The sequence below is a fragment of the Triturus cristatus genome, chromosome 6, assembly GCF_964204655.1.
Source record: "Triturus cristatus chromosome 6, aTriCri1.1, whole genome shotgun sequence".
NCBI classification, from domain to species: Eukaryota; Metazoa; Chordata; class Amphibia; order Caudata; family Salamandridae; genus Triturus; species Triturus cristatus.
The window spans coordinates 1164331629-1164351561 of record NC_140589.1 but is presented as its reverse complement, the minus strand read 5'-3'; the positions used below and the strand labels follow the sequence as shown (position 1 = coordinate 1164351561).

General features: G+C 47.8%; 1 protein-coding gene across 1 annotated transcript in view; it reads left to right on the top strand.

Annotated features, from left to right (window-relative positions):
• MTRF1L (mitochondrial translation release factor 1 like) overlaps nt 1–19933 on the top strand; it is a 281412-nt gene that overhangs the window by 164429 nt on the left and 97050 nt on the right. Inside the window, exon 5 of the mRNA XM_085612095.1 lies at nt 7761–7878. Coding sequence (XP_085468221.1) covers nt 7761–7878 — 118 coding nt within the window. The remainder of the gene's footprint in view (nt 1–7760; nt 7879–19933) is intronic.

Below are 19933 nucleotides of genomic sequence, written 5' to 3'. Positions count from 1 at the left end.
ATGTGTCTGGTTTAATTTCAACTAATATGAATATATACAGTTTAGCTAATCGATTACAATTCTTAAATTATCAATTTTCCAATTGGACAAAAGGTGAAAACATTTTGTGAAACCTATGGTTTTGGATAGATGGTGTGCTATTCTGTTTCAGTCTGAGTCAGAAGTTATTCTTGCTCATTTCCTTTATAGCTGGAAGCTTGCACATTGGATTTCATTCTCCGTGGAAAATAGTGTAATTTTGCATTCTTGTTCTGTATTGTACATGTTTTGGTTATGTTCATGTCCCAGTCTCACATATTGTAGTGGAAACATGTTAAGAATTGCAGTGGTTCTGGTATATTAAAATGTTTGTTCTATTCTGATCTTGTGTATGACTTTAATATATTCTGATGGACGGAGAGTTCTTTTCAGGTTTTGCAGTTTCCTAAATATTACGGATGCACTCATCCAGGTGTGTTTTGAACATGGCATTGGAATTTACATACCAATTTTGATTGTTGACAGGTTTGAGGTCTCTGTGTACATTGGAGAAGGTGGTAACGAACCTTATTGTTGTGTCTTTCGTCTTTAATTTGTGTTCCCTAGTAGGATCTTTCTTTTAGTTTCAGGCTTAATTAGAAGACATTTCTCTACGGTTTGCCTTTATTTTGTAAGCCTCATGGATTCTAGCACCTCTAAACAGTTCCTTCTGATTTCATCTAAAGATTGGACGTGTTACAGTGATAGACCCAACTTAAGACATGCACAAACCTTGTTTTTGAAATAATTCTTAGCTGAGAATCTGGAAATGTTTGAGCAAGCCCCTCCTGAAAATTGTTGACCCTCACTGGCAATGTTTGACGAAGCCCTCCACGTTGATCTGCTCTCCCTTCAACCTCTTCCTAATGTTGATGGAATGATGGAGTAGCGATCTTGTAGTCTTTCTGTTTTTTTTTTTTTTTTTTTTTTTTTTCTTAGTCCTCATTTTGCAATACTTGTGCAGGTTTTGATGTTTGGAGACCAGAGCTGCTATTTCAGCTGTCCTGGGCAACTCCGAAAACCTTCAATGGAAAGATTTTCCTTGCAGCTGGAAGCCAATTATCACCTAGACACAACGGAAGGGGCCATCCACCCTTAATTATTTAGTGTATTGCCTGGGTTAAATCATTGGACTTTAGTCACAAGGATTAGAGAAATGCTCCCAAATTTCCCAGAAGTTGTATTTTTTCCTGGGCTTTCCGCTTCTATCTAATCTGTTCACTCTACCAATAGATTTCCACCAATCCAAGTGTTTAGGTGGTGTGGTGCAAACCCAGTTAATACATATTTCTCTGCGTGCTAAAAGAATTAATACAAAAAGTAGGTTCTCCTGTCTTAGACCTAAATTACTTGTATTTACAAATGATTTGAAGATCCCAAAGATTACCAATTCCATACTTACAATTATTTGTTGACCAAGAAGGTCCGTCAGCGTCTTACCAACTTTTAGCCAGAATTCTTCGAGATGGGGGCACTGCCAGAACATATGTATATCATCTGCCTTATCTTCACCGCATTTTGGACATTTTTTCACTTGTTGATGGCTTTGGAACTTTGAAAGTTTTTTTGGTGTCCAGTAGGCTCTGTGGATAGTGAAGATGTGATTTCTCCTTAGTGCGGCGGACTGAATGATACCCCAGCATTTCCCCATTGATACTTGCCATATGTCTTGAAGATCTGTAGTAGGCAGCGAGATCCCCCAGGTCGAGTCAGGAATCGTAAAATGATCTTCTCCAGCTGTTATTAGAGACCAGTACCACAATGATACTTCTTTTTTTTGGAGACTGACTCCAAGCATCTTGAGTTCCAGTTGCTGGTTACCCTTAAATGGTTCTGTTATTGAGTTTATCCAGCTCAAAAGTTGGTAATATTTAAACTTTGATAGGCGATCTTCTGTGGCAGATGTTAACAGATCCCAACCAATCAATGTGTTATTTGGAATAAGTTCCCCCCAGTTCAGGATTCCAGCTCTCCTTAACGGTAAGGCCAGTTGATCTTTAAGGCAGTCCGGAGTTCCGGGGGAATCCCAGACTGGAGAGTATTTACTATAATAGGGGATCTTTAAAGTTTTCCTGATTTGCAACCATAACTTAGCTGCCGACAGAAGAACTTTCAGTTTAATCTTTTTAAAGAATTTTTGATGACCAAATTTAAAAAGGAAATGGCCCCCTGTGTCTACCATCGCTTGTAGGTGTGGTGGATATACCTCATAGTTTTGCAAGAGTATCCTAGTGTGTTTAAATTGAAAGGCCTTACAATACTCTAGTATGTCTGGACTTGCTATACCACCTTGGATCTTTGTTCTTCTTAGTTTTTTCCAGGCTATTCTCGGACATTTAGAGTTCCATATAAAACCGTTTAGTTCTCCCTGTAGTTTAAGTATAGAAGACTTATTGAATTCCAGGGGAATTGCGCTAAAAATAAAGGTGAATTTTGGGAGAATGGCCATCTTGATGATGTTAGATCTGCCTAAGAATGTTAAGGGGAGCCCACTCCAGGTTTTCAAAAGTTTCCTTACTTCCGTTAGGACTCTGTTAAAGTTTATTTGTGGTAACACATCAATATCCTTGACTATGTCCAACCCAAGGTATCTGATCTTTGATTTCACTAGCTGCAGATTGCTTGTAGTGTTCCACTCCAGGATTTCTGATTTTGATTGATTTATCTGATAACCTGAGATGTAACCAAAGTCTTGTATCATTAGCTCAATTTCGGGGATTGATTCAGCGGAGTTGTTATTGAAGATCATTAGATCGTCGGCATATAATGCAACCTTTTTGATCCAGTTTTTGTGGCAGAATGGTTTTATCCTTGAATTATTTCTGATAGAATGAGCAAGGGGTTCTATATATAGGTTAAAAAGTAGGGGAGAGAGCGGACAGCCTTGTCTGGTGCCTCTTTTAATAGCTATTTTTTCCGACAGGTTATCATTCACTAAGATTTTAGCTGAAGGGGAGCTATAGATGTTTCTTATGGCCTCCAAGAAATTGACCCCTAACTTGAATTTCTCTAAAACGGCATGTAAGAAGACCCAGTTGACTCTGTCGAAAGCTTTGGCCGCGTCTAATGTTATAACAGAGAGGGGCGCCTTTTGATGGACTGAAATGTCTATTGCTCCTATGAGTTGATGAGTAAGGTCTTGTAGCTGCCTGCCTTTTATGAAGCCTTTTTGATCTTCATGAATGATATTCTCTACACATTTACTCAGCCTCTTTGTGAGAATCTGTGTATAGATTTTATAATCACAATTTAAAAGTGATATAGGTCTGTAAGATTCACATTTGGCTGGATTTTTTTCTGGTTTTAAGATTAGTGTTATTGTTGCTTCATTCCATGAGGTTGGTTGTCCCTTTTTTTCAAGAAAAATATCATTAAAGAGGGATGTTAAGTAGGGTGATAAGGTTTCCTGAAGAGCTATATAAAATTCATTTGGGATGGAATCTGGGCCTGCCGCTTTTGCTTTTTTAAGTTCTTTTAATACCTGAGTAACTTCTTCTACGGAGATTTCATCATTTAGTTCTATGCTCTGGGCCGAAGAGATGCTCGGGAGATTCAGGTTCTGTAAATACCTATCTATCTGTGCTTTTGTGGGAAAGCAGTCTTCAGAGTAGAGGCCCCCAAAGAATTGCTCAAATTCCTCCTTAATGATTGTTTCATCCAAGGTTTTTGTAGGGGGGTTCCCTGCTACAAGCTCTTTGATGTTGTTTCTAGCTTGGTCCGATTTTATTTTCCATGCGAGTAGCTTACCACAACCTTCACCAAATTCGTGATGGGCAAGTTTACTCGTCTCCCACTTTTCTTTTACCTTTGCCTCCAAAGAATCTCTTAAAGATGTTTATTTATCTTTCCTCTCCTGACTAAGAGATCTGGTTGTTAAATCTGAATTGGACCTTTGGAGCTGTATATCAATCACTCTTATTTCTTCTTCTAATCTGTTTAGCAGTTGTCTCTCAGTTTTCTTTTTAAAGACAGCAAAGCTCTTGACAATACCCCTCACCACTGCTTTGTATGTATCCCAGACTAGCTGACTGCTCATTCCTTCACAATTCTGCTCAAAAAACTGGGTAGTTTCTACCTTTAGGTGGTTTATGAAGGATTGATCTAAGAAGAGGGATCTATCGACCGTCCATCTCCTATGGATGGGAGACTGTTCTAATTTCAAGACTATTTTGACTGCTGAATGATCCGAAAGATGTGCCGGGAGATGCTCCACTTTTTCTACCCTTGCCGCTAAGGTACTATCTAGTAGGAAGAAGTCGATTCTAGAAGAGTGGCCCAATCTTTTATTCTGGAAAGTAAACCTTAATGATTGGTCTCCTTTAAGACTCCAAACATCACTAAGTCCTAGATCTTTCATTGAAATTCTCAGCCATTCCCTCATTTTTGGGAGAGAAATGCCCTTTTTAACTGGAAATCTATCAGTTTTTGGATCAATGGTAATATTAAAGTCCCCCCCCCAGATTATGGGAGATGAGAAATCGAGTAAATGTGTATATAGGTTCTGGAGGGGCTCCGGGTCATCTAAGTTGGGGCCATAGTATCCCACTATAGTGAGCTGTTTTTGGTGTAGAATTACCTCTACTATTGCCCATCTTCCCTTGTTATCTACCCTGGAGGAAATTACTCTGAGATTCAAGGATTTTTTAAAAATAATTGCTACGCCTTTTATATTGCATGTCTGGTTTGTGCAAACTGAAGTATCTATCCATCTTAGATTTTTAGTGAAATCTTCCCATTCTTGTTTTAACAGATGAGTTTCTTGTAGAATTAAGATTTCACATGCCGAGTTTTTTAGATACTCGAATATGGTTTTTCTCCGCTTTTGTGTTCTTAAACCGTTAACATTCCACGTTAAGATACTAGACTTTACATAATTATCCATTTTTGTTTTTTACGACCTTGGTTGTTAGAACAGTCTGAATGCAATACTGGTTCTCTCCAATTTTTCTAATTTCTGCAACTTGAGGACATTTTTTTTGTAGTTTTTTCCCTAATTTGCTCCCCACCCTAGTGAATCTGTTTTTTATATTTTGATCTTTATGTTCCTTCACTTGTGCCCTCCCACGGGGGACCTCCCTTCTTCCTTTAGCGGGCCTCATATAGGCCTTATTCATGCTCCTTGAGTCCGGACTTTGAGATGCAATAAACCATTTGGGAGTCTGCAGTTTCTTTTGTTTCTTATGAGTTCTTCATTTTGTCCATTAGAAGCGTTACCTCCCTGGGTTCCCTTATATTATACATCTTGTTTTGCCACATGATTCTCAGGTTGGCTGGGAAGCGCATCTGCACAGTGGCTCCTAAGGCCTTTAATTGAGGCATCAGCTGGCCTAACTCCCATTGTCTATCCTGTGTGACTTTGGAGATGTCTGAGCGTATTTTATAGGTCCAGTCATTGCATTTAAGATTATCTTTTTTCAAGGCCTCCGACAGTAGTTTCTCTTTAAGGGTATAGGATTTGAAGTTCACTAGGATTTTCCTTGGGTTCTTTTTTAGTTTGTTTCTCCCAAAGGGGTCCCGATGTACTCTTTGTATATCTTCTGCCAAGTTCTCAGATTTGACCCAGGGGAAGCTTTCTTCCAGCAGAGAAAGGACAAATTTCTTAATATCCTCATTTTCTACCCCCTCTGGTACATTCAAGAGTCTTAAATTATTGCGTCTGGATTGGTTTTCCAAGGACTCAATCTTCTGTTTTAAGGAGCATTCATTAAGTTTTAAAGTGTCAATATCATTCTTATGTGTTTTAACTTCTTTATTAAGGGATTCTATTTCCAATTCTACTGCTGCAACCCTCCCTGTGAGGGCAGTTAATTTGATGTCCAATGCCTCACAGGTATCTTGAATCTTCGACTGATTTTTCTCTGAAACGTCAAATCTGCTCTTAACTTCCGACAGAAGTAATGCTAGAACTCTGTCTGAGTTAGATTCTCCCATACCCCTAGAGGTACTACCCTCATCCTCGTCCTCGTCTCTAGCGTTTAATATTTCTGTATCTTTCTCGCCTGTTGCTCCTCCCCTGATCGTTTCCTCGCAGATGATTTCAGTATCAGCATCTGGAACGTCTGGGATGACACCCCCCCTCCGGGTTGCAGTCACTTGCTTTTGTGGAGGTGACAACCGAGGGGATCGTGAGGCAGGAGAGGCCACTGGGATATCGGGGGCTCCTTTTTCTATTATGGATTTTGTGGCCATGACCTCAGCTGTTGTCAACGGGCTCAACCCCCGAGAAGCTGTAGATGGAAAGGACGATGAAGGCAACACAGGCTCGGGTAGTAGCGAGACCTCTTCCAGAGATAAGTTCATCACGTCTGGCCCATTACCTTTTTGTAATTTAAAAAAGGACCTGAGCGAGGGAGTTATCCGGCAGTTTGAGTCAATAGGAATGCAAGGCACCTTAGCTCTACTTCCTTCTTTAAGCACTGATTTAGGTGAGTTTCTCCCTGAGCCAGTTAATTTTTTAGTTTTTTTTTTTGTGTTGAGTGGGGTAATGCCTGAGTCCGTTACGCTCAAGGGATTTTTTTCGAAGAATTGTTTGCTTCTGAGACAGTAACTTAGACCCTTACCCTTACTCCCTTTATTTCCTCCTCCTCCTTTTTCTGAAAATTCTGCCCGACTATTTGTTTTTATTGGGATGCTGCTATCATGGAGTTTAAAGCTCTGAGGACCACCTACAGGCTCGGGCTGTTCTCCCTCCACCCTGCGCGTACTGCTTGCACGATGCATGCAGGCTTGGAGGCTCCAAGTATTCTGTACCTCCTCTATAATGGAATCAGGGAGAAAGCTTGAGTGGGAGAGGCGCCGAGGGACTGAGTTTCTTGAAGCCACTGAGGCCGCAGCTCTACCCTGGCCAACCCGGAAGGAAAATCTCCCGGTTGCCAGGCGATAGCTTCGCCGTGCGTCGAGCGCAACCGTCCAGGCACCGAAGGAAGGTCTCGCACCACACACTGAAGCAAGGGGACTCGAGGGTTTGCTTACAAGGTAGGAGACCGGACTGCTGATGCGCAGAGTCGATATAGCGATATAGCGGTACAGCAGTACGGCAATACAGTGGCAATACAGCGGGAAAAGTAGGGGGATTTTATTTTTATTTTTCCGCTATTGTGTTTTTCGACTCTCCGACTCCTTGAAACCCCCCCCGCTTCTTCCGATGCTGGTTGCCTGAAACAGGGACCCGTCGGGAGGCCGAGTATCTTTTCCATGTAAAATAGTTTTCAGCTCCTAACTGTTCCTAACAGCCATAAATGTTCATATTACCAGGCAAAATGCAGACAAAATGCAGACGCAGACATCCCGGACTGTCTTCTAGTTTTGTCCGAAGCTCAGGAGCGTCCGACCGAGCTCCTTAGCCGGCCGCCATCTTCCCCCCTCAAAAACGTCTGTTTTAGTCGCAGAACAGCAACTGCTGCTAGGACAGAAGGTTCAGGATCAGCAGAAGCAGGAGGTGCAGGGTGAGTAGGAAGGCACACTTTTTGGCCTCTAGTCTGAAGAAGGTCATAGCAGAGTTGCCGGCACTGCACAACAAGTAAAGGCTCCACTCTCCACTCTGTCATCCTCCAAGCATCTGGCTGAATGCTGATCAGAAACTAAGCCTGAGGAGATTACGCAAAGGCCTCTTGCTTGTTCACAGCTTCTGTTTTAGTGGAAAATAAGGCTCACATCCCCAAATGTTATGCAAACATTTAATAAATCGAGTGTATTTGTTTCGAGTGATATTTATTCTTTACCGTTATTACCCTTTTCTGCAGATCAACCTGAAAATTATTCCTAAGGACTTAAGAATTGAGACGAAGAGAGCAAGTGGAGCTGGTGGCCAACATGTAAACACCACTGACAGTGCGGTGCGGATTGTTCACATTCCAACAGGTAAGCACAGTGAAAAGGAAAAGGACATGGTTCAGGGTGGCTTTTGGAGGTATGCATATATTCTCGCTCACCCTGTCTCTGTATCTGTCATCCTCCCCTAGCCCCGCCTAAGTCAACAATAAATAGTGCTTCTTTAGTTAAGACTGGATCTGTTCGTCAGTAGGAAATGTTTTAGTGATTAATTGGAAATTGTTTGAATCTACAACAGACATTTACAAAAAAAAAATACTTTGTTAATGGCACCTTATTGATCTTTACTCAGAAGACAAAATAGTGAATTACAAAAAAATACACATTGTCCCCAAACAGCTTAAGTTGAAGGGATATTATTCACATGATAGACAACCAATTAAATTTACAAGTTAGCAGCAGCTATGCATCCATAGCTCCTTCCAAAGCATTGCTTATGATTATTCTTATGATATCATGGAAGGCATCAACGATGCCATCTATAAGATCTAGGTGTTCCATATCATATGACCATTTACATCATCAATGTATTTGCAGATGCTTACTTATCTACATAGCTGTTACCTGAAATTGTGGAAATGTTACTGAGAGGCCAAAAGTGTGTTTCTACCTGAATATGGCCCTAGGGCATTGAGCTTGGCCTAATGGCAGGCTGTGCTCCCAGAATCTCCTGATCATGGCTGAAAGCTAAGATCAGTCACATGTATGGAAAGTGGTTGTCATTATAGGGCCTTTTGGAATGCTAGCTCTACACCCTGAGCTTGCTTGGTGTGACCAAAAGACATGTCCAGAACACTTATGGGATGGAGGCAATAAGTATAGTACCTCGTCCAAGTTAGGCGTATGCTCCCAGAATCTGCTGCGAGTAGCCAGTTGTTTTGCCCAGTAGGCTAGGCTCTGGAGCATGTGGTGCACCGGGATCATGCTTTTCATGGCCTAAAATCCATGACTAGCATGGCTTTTTGGGTGTAGATGTTGTCTGAAGGCCAGGTTCTGTGCCCAACCCAGAGCATGCTGAGCTTAGCCAAAAATTGTAAGTGGACTTGCACATGTTATGTTATGTTATGTTATGTTATGTTATGTTATGTTATGTTAATTCGGATCTTTTATAGCGCACGGCTACTCCGAAGAGTGTCCCGGCGCTTTGACAAAAACCCGAGAAGTGAGGCCAGGGCAGATGAGAGCAGACAGAAGGATTACTGGGCAAAGAGCCATGACTTCAGCTCCTTCCTGAAAGTCAATAAATTATTGGCTTTCCTCAAGGAGACAGGCAAAGAGTTCCAGCGTTGAGGTGCCAGAAGACGGAAGGAGCTACCTCCAACTCTAGCCAGTCTGATGGAAGGGACAGAGGCCATGGACAAAGATGTAGATCTCAAAGTTCTGCTAGGAACATAGAAAGCCAAGCGCTTCCTAATGTATTTGGGCCCTACCTGATGAAGTGCTTTAAAGGCAAGGGTTAATGCCTTAAAGGTGATCCTTTTAGACATAGGGAGCCAATGCAGACTTTTTAGTAGGTCAGAAGCTCTCGCTCTCTTTGCACAATCTGCAGACGTGAAAGGAGAAATTTAGGCAGTCCCAGATAGAGCACATTCGCATAGTCAAGGCGAGAGCCTATCAGCGCCTGCACAGTGATCTTTCTATGCTGCAAGGACAACAGCGGAAGAAACTTGCGCAACATCTTCAGGATGCCAAAACATTTTCCCGCAAGCCCAAGGATCTGAGGTCTGAAGGAAAGACCATCATCAATCTGAAAACCAAGAGGGCGTGGCTTGAGCGCCGCTGGCGATGGTCGCCTGAGAGCTCGGCTCCGGGACTGAGCCCGTGATTATCCTGTAAATCGGAGGCTGCGGGGCACCCCAGCCCCCGCATTCTGCTGATCGGCCCGACGGAGACCTGCCGGGGCCCTTGGCGCGGTCTGCACGAGCGGTGACCCGGCGAAAAATCGAAGTTTGCGGAACTGCGGAGTGCGACCCAACATGGCGCCCGGACTTCATTGTCCCCTTGGCCGGATCCATTAGACTGGAGGAACATCACCGGCAGCGGTGCATCCCCTGCTCTGCCGTCTCCCAGTGGTGGGTGGATCTGGACATCGGTCAGAGCGGACTCTTTCAACGGGGATTGCACTCGTATGGGCGGATGCCCACGCTATAGCGGATCCTGCACGCGGACGTCTGGAGGTCCCGACGGTGGCCCCACTCCCTACACCGCTCTTGGCTACTTTTTCCTGGCCGACCCACTTCCATGGGAGGCGCAAACCTTTGGCGCCGCAAATCGTCTGGTGGAGCTGGTGACCCTCACTCCGGGACTCTATCGGCCGTGCGGGCCTGCCTGACCTGGCGACGATTGTCTCCGCCTCCTCCTCGGTGCCCTCAGACAACGTGTTGGGGGCGCGAGCCGAAGCTGAGGCGGTCCAACAGGCCCTGGAGACGGGGATCTCCGGCACTCGACCTGAGGCCCAGCAACCGAGAGAGTCATAGCCGGCACCTGCACTCGGAGACGCCTGCTCCTGGACCCGCACGGAGAGCTCCCGGCGACATGGGGAAACCTAGAGGAGCCAAAGGGGCTACCCCAGCCGCCTCAGACTCGGAGACCCAGGACAAAGAGGAACGTGGGGACCCGGAGAGTTCTGGCGGTGCGTCAATGCAACAGCAATTTGACCGCGTCTTAGAGGCGATAGCGACCACGCGCTCAACCCTCCAGCAGGACATTGCCCAGGTAGCGACGAGCCTAGGTCTCCTTAGAGCGGACCACGGCAAACTTTCGGACCGGGTCAAGGAAGTGGAGAGCTCGGTGAAAACCTTGGAGCCGGCACAGCGAACCTTGACTGCGGCTATGAAGGATGCTCTATCCCGGATTACGGCCCTGGAGCGGAGAGCGGAGGATGCGGAAGGCCGTAACAGGAGGAACAACATTCGTGTGGTGGGCTTGCCGGAAAAGATTGAGGATGGCGACATGGTGGCATACTTGGAGGCCTGGCTTCGAGACACGGTGGCCCCGGAGGGTCTATCCTCCTTCTACACCCTGGAGCGTGCCCATAGAGTCCCAGCGAGGCCACCGCAGCAGGGACGTGCCCCGCGACCGGTGGTGGCACGGTTATTGCACTTTAGGGACAGAGACCTCATCCTCAATGCCGCCAGACATAATGGACCATTCAAAGTGGCGAACAGCCAGGTGAACATCTACCCGGATTACACCTATGAAACTCAACGCAGACGGTTTTCCTTCCTGGCGGTCAAGCGCGAGCTCAGGAGCGAGGGCATCCAGTACTCGCTCCTATATCCTGCGAGGCTCCGCATAATTGTCGATGACAAAACTCAGTTCTTCGATGCCCCAGAGGACGTCTGTAACTGGCTTGAACTCTATAGAGCGGGTAAAGATGGCTTCGGCTCCTCATCTCAGCAGGCGGCGGAGCCGGAGCAGAGACGGCGATCCAAGAGGATTCGGAGTCGCCGTGGCCGCTCAGGAGGTCCCTCAACTGCAGAGACATCGACGGAGCGGAAGGGAGTACTAGAGGTGTTATCAGTGCTGTCTGGCTCACGGGACGATGCCATTGAGGAGGAAGCGGACCCTGGTGGCGAGGGGGTTCCAACGGACTCCGAGGAATCAGTGACTGACAGCGTCCATACGCCGGTGATCACACCGAAATCGGTGGAGGACCTTCTGGATGGACAGGGGTAACGGGGTGAGCTACTTCATTTTGGGAGGGGGCCCGGCGGGGGGGTGGCGGGTGCCGACAATAGAGGCTGACTCCTGGGGAAGGGTGGGTGGGGTGCCCTGTTTTTGCCCCGAGGGGGGTTTTTTTTTTACACTGTTTTGGGCTTGCTTTAGTCCTGGTGGCCTGAGCGTCGAGGGCCCACTGCCTCCGCCCGGCCCGCACCTGGCCCTTAAGGCCTTCCTACGGTGGCGACCGCAGGATTAGTAGGGGAAAGTGGGTTGTTGGAGGGTATGGTTTGGATGGGAACTAGATGGTACTATTTGGGTCCTGTTCTGGGGAGGGTGGATGGGGAGTTGGTTCACACTTGGGTTGTTAAGTTTTGGTTGGGGAAAATGGCCGCCATCAGTGCTGAGGTGATCGATGTCCTTTCTTTGTTGGGACCCAGATGGGGAGACTTTGCGAGAACGATATGGGACAATGGCTGATGTTGCTAATCTGAAATGTTACTTGGAACGTGCGGGGGCTTCATACTATGTCCAGGCGTCACAAAGTCCACGCTTATTTAGTGCGTAGGGGGATACAAATGGCGCTGCTGCAGGAGACTCATCTGAACAAGGCGGAAGGGGCGGCGCTACAGCGTAGGTGGAGGGGGCAGGTCTTTTGCACTTCGTACTCCGCGTATGCCAGAGGGGCGCTGATCTGGGTTAGAGCTGGGGTCCCCTTCCAGGTCACGAAAACAGTGATAGATCCAGAGGGGCGTTATGTGGCCATTTCGGGGACTTTGGGAGGGAGAGACCTAAACGTTTGCTGTGTGTACGCTCCTAATGTGGACCAGACTGCCTTCCTTTCCAGGTTATCGGGCTCGTTGGCCCACTTCTTCTCCGGGCCCCTCCTGCTCGGTGGAGATTTCAACTCAGTAGTGGATGTAGACACTGACCGCTCGCATCCACCCCTCCCCGATTCTCCGGTTCGTCGCATGGCTAAGGGTCGTAGGGACTGGCAGACTCACTGGGGTCTAACGGATATCTGGAGGGCGCAACACCCCACAACTAGGGACTACTCCTACTTCTCGAGCCTCCATGAGTTGCACGTTAGACTGGACGGATTTCTTAGCTCGCCCGAACTGGTTTCAGCAGCGGTCCGGTCTGAATATTTGACCAGGACCATATCAGACCATAACCCCCTCCTGCTGGACCTTCGTTGGTTTCCCGGGGTGCCTGCGGTGCCTACCTGGAAATTACGGCCCGAGATCCTTGAGGACAGTGTTTTCAGGGCGGACCTAGGTGATAAGATCTCAGAGTACTTTGCGTCCAACGGTGGCACCGCGAGCTCGAAAGCGTTAGAGTGGGACGCTTTTAAGGTGGTGGTGAGGGGGTACTGTATCTCTAAAAAGGTCGGCATGAGGCGAATTATCCTCGCCGACCTAGAGGCAGCGGATCGAAAACTCCGCGAGCTGGAACTACGCCGCCCCGGGCGCCCTGAATTACAGGCACGCACGGCGGAAGCGAAGGAGGCGGTGGCGGCAGAGGTCGAACGGCTTCGCTGTTTTGACTACAAGGCCTATACGGTTAGGTCCATCGCAGAGGGGGATAGGTCGAGCGCGCTGCTGGCATGGCTGGCCAACCCTACGCGTCAGTCCTCACTGACGACGTCCATGCGCAAGGCAGACGGAACCGAGGTGTACACCCAGCCTGCGATTCTGAGCTGCTACCGGCAATATTACGAACGCTTGTACCGCAGTCGCTCTGCCCGAGACCCTGACCTGTTCGATAATTATCTACGGCCTCTAGAGATCCGAACAGTGGAGCAGGACGTGGCGAAAGCCCTGGGGTCCGACATAGAACTGGGGGAGATCCGTAGCGCCATTAAAAAGATGGCGAGGAATAAGACCCCGGGCCTGGACGGCCTTCCTGTGGAGTTCTATGCAGCTTATGCTGATCTCCTAGCCCCTAGGTTGTTGATAGTATACAGAGAGGCGAAGAGGCTTGGGCGACTCCCGGGCTCAATGTGCGAGGCATTGGTGGTCCCGCTCCTCAAGCCCGGAAGGGACTCATCCGATCCGGGGTCTTACCGTCCCTTATCAATGCTGACGGTTGACTATAAAATACTGAGCAGCATCTTGGCCTCGAGGCTACTAGGACACATGAGCTCCTTGGTACATGAGGACCAGGCTGGCTTTATCCCCAGGCGTAACACGACCATGAACATTCGTAGGTTGTTCCGCTTGCTAGGGGAACCGCTTGTGGACGCCCCGTGCCCGGTTGTCTTATCGGTAGACTTAGAGAAGGCTTTTGATAGCCTGGAATGGGACTACCTTTGCACTGTGCTACGGAGGTTCGGCCTCGGTGAGGGCTTCATCAGATGGACCAGGGTTCTGTACGCCTCGGCATCGGCCAGGGTTCGGGCGGGACCGCTGATTTCCTCACAATATCCGGTGGAACGAGGCACGAGGCAGGGATGTTCGTTATCCCCACTTCTCTTTGCGCTGGCGGTGGAGCCACTTGCGCTGCATCTCCGGTCGGGAGCCCATTACACGGGCCTGTGGACTCCTTCGGGCCCGCACTACATTTCGCTGTATGCAGACGACCTGCTGCTCTTCCTAGAGGACCCGCTCGTTGCCTTACATGGAGCTGCGACGGCGCTCACGGAGTTTGGGGAGGTCTCGGGCCTCCGAGTGAATTGGACTAAGACCTGTCTTTTCCCGGTTCGCAGGGGCACCCCTACCCCTGCTCTAAGTAGGGAGATTAGATGGGAACCCGACTGCTTTAAGTACCTGGGGGTGTACGTCTATCATGAACCTTCTGACCTCCTGGCTGGGAACATTGCCCGCGGCACTCGAGCACTTCGAGGCAGTATGGACTTCTGGGCCACGCTACCGCTCTCGGTGGCAGGGCGGATTGCTTTGCTTAAAATGGTGGCGCTTCCCCGGTTGTTATATTATTTCCGGACACTACCGATCTGGGTCCCACCGGCCACGTTTCGACTATTACGATCAATGATAGTCGGATTCCTCTGGGGCTTGGGCCGCCGGCGGGTGGCCCTCAAGACCCTGACGCGGCCGAAGGCTGAGGGTGGGCTCGCGGTGCCGGACTTCGAAAAGTATTATTTAGCGGCGCAGCTCCAGACCTTCACCCAGGAGATCGCCCGGGAGTTCCGGGGCCCAGAGGACAGGAGGGGAACGGGTATGGCCAGGCATGTTCTCTCCTTCATAGCGATGCGACAACGGTTGGCCTTGCAGGACTTGTCGATGGAGGAACGGACCGTTCACCTGTGCTGGAACCGAGCTCACGCCCGGGGCCACCTGAGAACACCGTATGCGCCCGAAATACCTCTGGGGATGCTAACGGCTTTGCCCCATGGTGGCGATTGGTCACAGTTGGCGAACTGGGAGGACGCCGGCCTACAGCTAATAGGTGACCTATACGAGGACGGGGCGCTCTTGCCCTTTCAGGAGCTCATTGATCGCTTCGGGATTCCCCGCGGCGACTTTCTGCTGCACTCGGCCCTTGTCCGAGCGATCCAGGCGCACTGGAAATGCGGGCAGGAGGAACCTCCTTTATCCCCGGTATGCCAATACGTGATGATGTCTGCGGGCACGGTGAAGGCGGTCACTTGCCTTTATGGCAGACTGATCAATGAGGGGCTGGCTCCCCTCACTACTCTGAGAAACCGTTGGGAGGAGGACATTGGCAAGGAGATCCCGGAGACGACCTGGTCCCAGCTGGTGCGGCGAGCCTGGAAGGGCACACGCCACGCCCGCTTTCAATTGGTCCACTACTACGTGCTCCATAGAGCATATCTGACCCCGGTGAAAATCAGGCGATATTTTGCTACGAATTCGGCGGAATGCCCCAGGTGCCCGGCCCAGGAGGCGGACCTTCTCCACATGCTGTGGGCCTGCCCGGGATTGTCATCCTATTGGGTAGAAGTGGGGAAGACCCTGGAGGAGACGACGGGGAGATCCTTATCGTTTGACGCGGCGGTGGGACTCCTGCACTGGTTCCCTCATACCCCCAAGAACAAAATATCTAGCAAGTTCATTGATTTAGGGCTGCTCCTTGCTAAGCGAGAGGTGACCAGGAACTGGAAGGCACAAGCTGGTCCGACAGGAGGCCGGTGGCGCAGCGAACTTTTGAAGTGGGCGACGGGGGAGAGCACGCTAAGATACCAGCTAGCTTGGAGGCAGCGTAATGAGAAGGCACAGGAGGCAGCGCTGGAGTGGGAGACGTTAGTGCAGGCCCTTAGGGATTATTGCGCCCCCAGCGACTCTGAAAGTGAGGAAGCAGCTCGCCCCAAGTCCCGATAGACGATTGCACTTTTCAGCTCTGTTGCTTTCCCCATGGGTCCTTTAGCAGATCCTGTTGAGGTTGTTGCCGTGCGCTGATGGCGGGGTTGGGTGGGTTCTCTTTGGTTCGTAGCGTTTTGAGGGTGGGGTTTTTCTTTCTGGGTTTATAGGCTTGTTTGGAAAAGCAGACGAAGGACAGTGGATCATCCGGACCGGCCTCGACATCCTTCTGAGCCCCCATTGAATTTCGCCGCCCGACCCTAGGGTTGTTGGCTGAATGGCTGTGTAAGAAACTTACGGCGGGGGGACGGAGGGGTGTGTCTCATTGATCTTGCTTGTTATATTATGCTGGTTAATTATGTAACGATTTACTGATTCCTGCAATAAAAATATATTTAAAAAAAAAAAAAAATCAATCTGAAAACCAAGATTTTTAGCCTTAGACGAAACATCTGCCGGTGGAAACATAGCGTCCTTACTTCTAACAACCATTGGTTAAGGCCTTCAACCATCTCCAGTGTTCCCCAGGTCCAAAGCCTGGCCTTTGGTGAGATCCTGAAAGTGCCCTCACCCAAGATTCTACTTTGAGCTTTGTATGCAGGTACCAAGATGCTCAAAACTCCTATGTCCCACCTTGTTATACTCTTATTTTGCCATTGCCCATGGTTTTGTATTTCATCAGACCTTGGTTGCCTGTCTGAGCTGCGAAAGAAGCTTTATTGATGCAATACTGTAACTTGTGAGGTCATGGGCAGTTATAAATGACTTGCTACCATAACAGACACATTTTAACTGATTTCAGATCTTTGCGTTGCAACAAAACGTTTTTTCAAGTGAAATTGCTTAAGGGAATTTCAGTGAAGGTTATTTTAAATTCTGAATAAAAAAAACATACCTTGCATGTCGTTTTAAGGCAAATGCTGTCTGTGGCCTCTGTTTGGGCACCTCTGGATGAGAGGACAGAGCATGACTTTCATGTATGCTCTTTGTCTAGGCTCCATGAACAACCTGCACATGGTTTTCACATAATAAGATCTCTGACTATTAGCTGCAGACTTCAGTTATCAACTGCAAATAGTCTTGCAGAACTGCTGGTTTACTATTTTTATCTGCACGGCCCAAAATTGACGTGCCTTGAAAATAGGACGCTACTCCAAAGAATCTGCGAATGTCCGTTTTAGTCTGTGATGGATTTTTTACTTTTGTTAAATTATTTTGTTTAACTTTTGAGTCTAGATTCTGCCCTTGATTGATCACTCTACATCCTTCCTGGTGGGGAGGGGTGGTGCTCTCTAGCGCACTTAAATATCCTTCCACACTTATCGTTACTGTAGCTCCTGATGTTGCTGGTCCAGCATGTCCGAGTGGTGGGTGGATAACTGCAGGTCTTTAGCTTGAATTAGTGTATACTGAAGCAAAATTAATTTTTCTGTATTTGTAAGGCAAGCTTAGCACTGCAATCCCATGTTGCTAGGGGTTTGTGAAAGCTTTTCGTGCCCCATTGCACCATATTTTGTTTTCTGAGATAGGACTCCACAAATATAGCTTCCAATCCATTGTATCAGGTAATAGCATGTGCAACAAAAATCTACCTGCAGTGGTCAGCTAGTTAGATCACTCGATTGGCGGAACGCCAGATAATATGCGAATTAATGGTTCAGATGTTCAAAACATCCCCTCAAAGCCCATGGGCCATTTTTAACTATTCAAATATTTCAGACCTTGCTGAACTGATTTGTTCCCTATCACAAAAAGTGTGTATTCCTACGAAAGATCTACTTCTTCGTAAATTTAGGTGTGATTCCATTCAGCCGTTGTTGCTGTGGTGAATCGGTGGATGGCCCCTACAACTTTCCTGGGTTATCTTCTAAAGATCAACGTAACGTAACATGCTTGAAAAAAAAAGAATCGTGATTTTTTTTATTTTGTGAGATTTGAAAACTTTGCCTGTGGAAAGGAGAGATTGGAAGACCCCTACCAAAGCACCGTACAAAAGTAGGTGCCTGAGGTTCTGAGGTTGGATCCTGTCAAAGGACATCACTTATCAAACTTGCTCAGTCAACTATGGCACCTTCAGACATGTACCATAATCAGGCATTCAAGTGAATTCCTGGAGAATTATCTTGCAGTCATTTGTGCCTACATGAACATGCCAGCGGAATCCTTTCGAGCTGCCTAAGAGATATTCAGAAACCAGTCTGGGCAGCTGTAATGGCTTCTTCCCCCAGATGTCACAGTATGAGTTGGGATGAGAATGTGTTATGGGTCAGATGAATGCCCACACCCTTTCAGGGCAAATCTTTGTGTAGGATGAGGATCCTTACCAGGAAGGCTGTCTTTCTAGTCCTCATTACAATAGCCAGGTGCATTAATGAGTTTCAAGCCCAATAGAATTTTTAACCGCACCCAGTGTTTCATTAGGGCAGTTTAGTGCTGAGGACGCACACATCCTTTGTTCCCAAAATGATTACAGAAATCTGCCTAAACCAGTAGATTTTGGCTGCGACAATGATGCACCTTTGGGACTCTTTTACCCAGCTCGAATTGGGGTTGTCACCTCAGGAGAGAACTAACTTTTACCTAGTGATGACTAAGACCACATTTCTAGATAAATCACATGCTGCATCTCCTGTTGATGTACCTCGCAAGGGTCGAACAATTTCATCTGATGTTCAAGCACAGTCCAGCTCACCATAGGAGCTTCATTGACTTTCTTCAGACATGTACCTCTCAGATGTATGTAGAGAAGCAATGTAGTCTATTTCCCATCAACTCTCTTGGCATTATTCACTTGAGTCTTTGCAACCCTGTTGCAAAACTTAATCTTCTTATTTCACCTCTACCATTAACTTTCTATGTGCAGTCAGGTCTTTATACTGGTTGAGAATGGGAGAGAGGGAGAATTTAGAAGTAGGACATTATTACAATTCTTATAATTCTGTTAATCCTAATCCCAACATTCTTCCGTTATTAGCAGCTTCCTTCAGCCATTCTCTGTAAGAAAGTGGCTCTGTATATACTGCACCAAAGTAGGGTACGGGGTGTACAGAGTCCACAGTCCCCAGAGGTTTGGCAGAGGTTAAACCTTACTCTCTAAAGTGGTAGCTTGGTCGAGCAGTAAGGCAGTATCAGAGGACAGTGTAAAACATTTGTTGTACACAGTCAGCAAATGGTCTCTCACACTCAAGAACTGAACTCTAGGCCAATTGGTTTGTATGAGTCATTTCGTTTTCGTTGATCGGCTGATTTTTTGTGAATATTTTAAAGTTTCAAAACTCGACACTTGGAAGAATATCCAAGTGAAACCAGTCAATGTTACTCTATGGAGAAAATGTAGGTTATCGGCTTTCAGGTAAGTACTCGACTGGCAGATTTAAAGTTCTGGGCATAGACTCAGGGGTCTCCCATGGTCAGGTAGGTACAGTTGTTACACCCTCAGCGGCACAGGGGCAGCCGGGTGCAGAGAGAGTAGGCCCAATGTTAGCCTATGGCGGGCAGGGGGCCTTTGGTTGGTGGCTGCTAGCAGGCAGGCCACGCGGCTGTGGGAGCTGAGCTCCTGGTCACTTACTCAGGGCAAGTGGGGAAGTAGAGTAGGACAGATGCTGCAGTTCCAGAGGCACTCGGGCGGCTGGGTGCAGGGTGCTTTTGAGCCGTCGGGCTCTCAATGTATTTCAATGGAGAAGCTGCAAGATGAACAAAGTTTGCAAGCTCAGGTATGGAGATTCTTCAGGTGCGACCACCACTTAGAGAGGTAAGTTGGGGAGCTGTAGGTTAGGTAGGCACCCAGGAGCTGGGCACAGGGGGCCGCAGGGCACCAGGTGCAGGGGTGTCTTTTGATGTCGGGAAATCTTACACTCTGCTGGTCGTGGTTGGGGGGGTCTCTGGAGTTGAGGCTGCAGGCGTCATCAGGAGCGTCGAGGAGGGTCCTTGGGTGCTGGATTCTTGGTCACAGTCGCCGGGGGGACACCCTCGTGGTCTTTGTTCACTCAGGCACAGGCCGGGCTCGGTGGGTGCAGTGTGTGCTGGATTTGCGGTTCCTGGCTGGCACCAGGGGTTGTTGCTGTTTGAACAGAACCACTGCTCGTGGGAGTCCCAGTCTTTAGATGAGCAAGGCAGTCGGGTCTTCCGGGGTTTTGGAGGTTGCT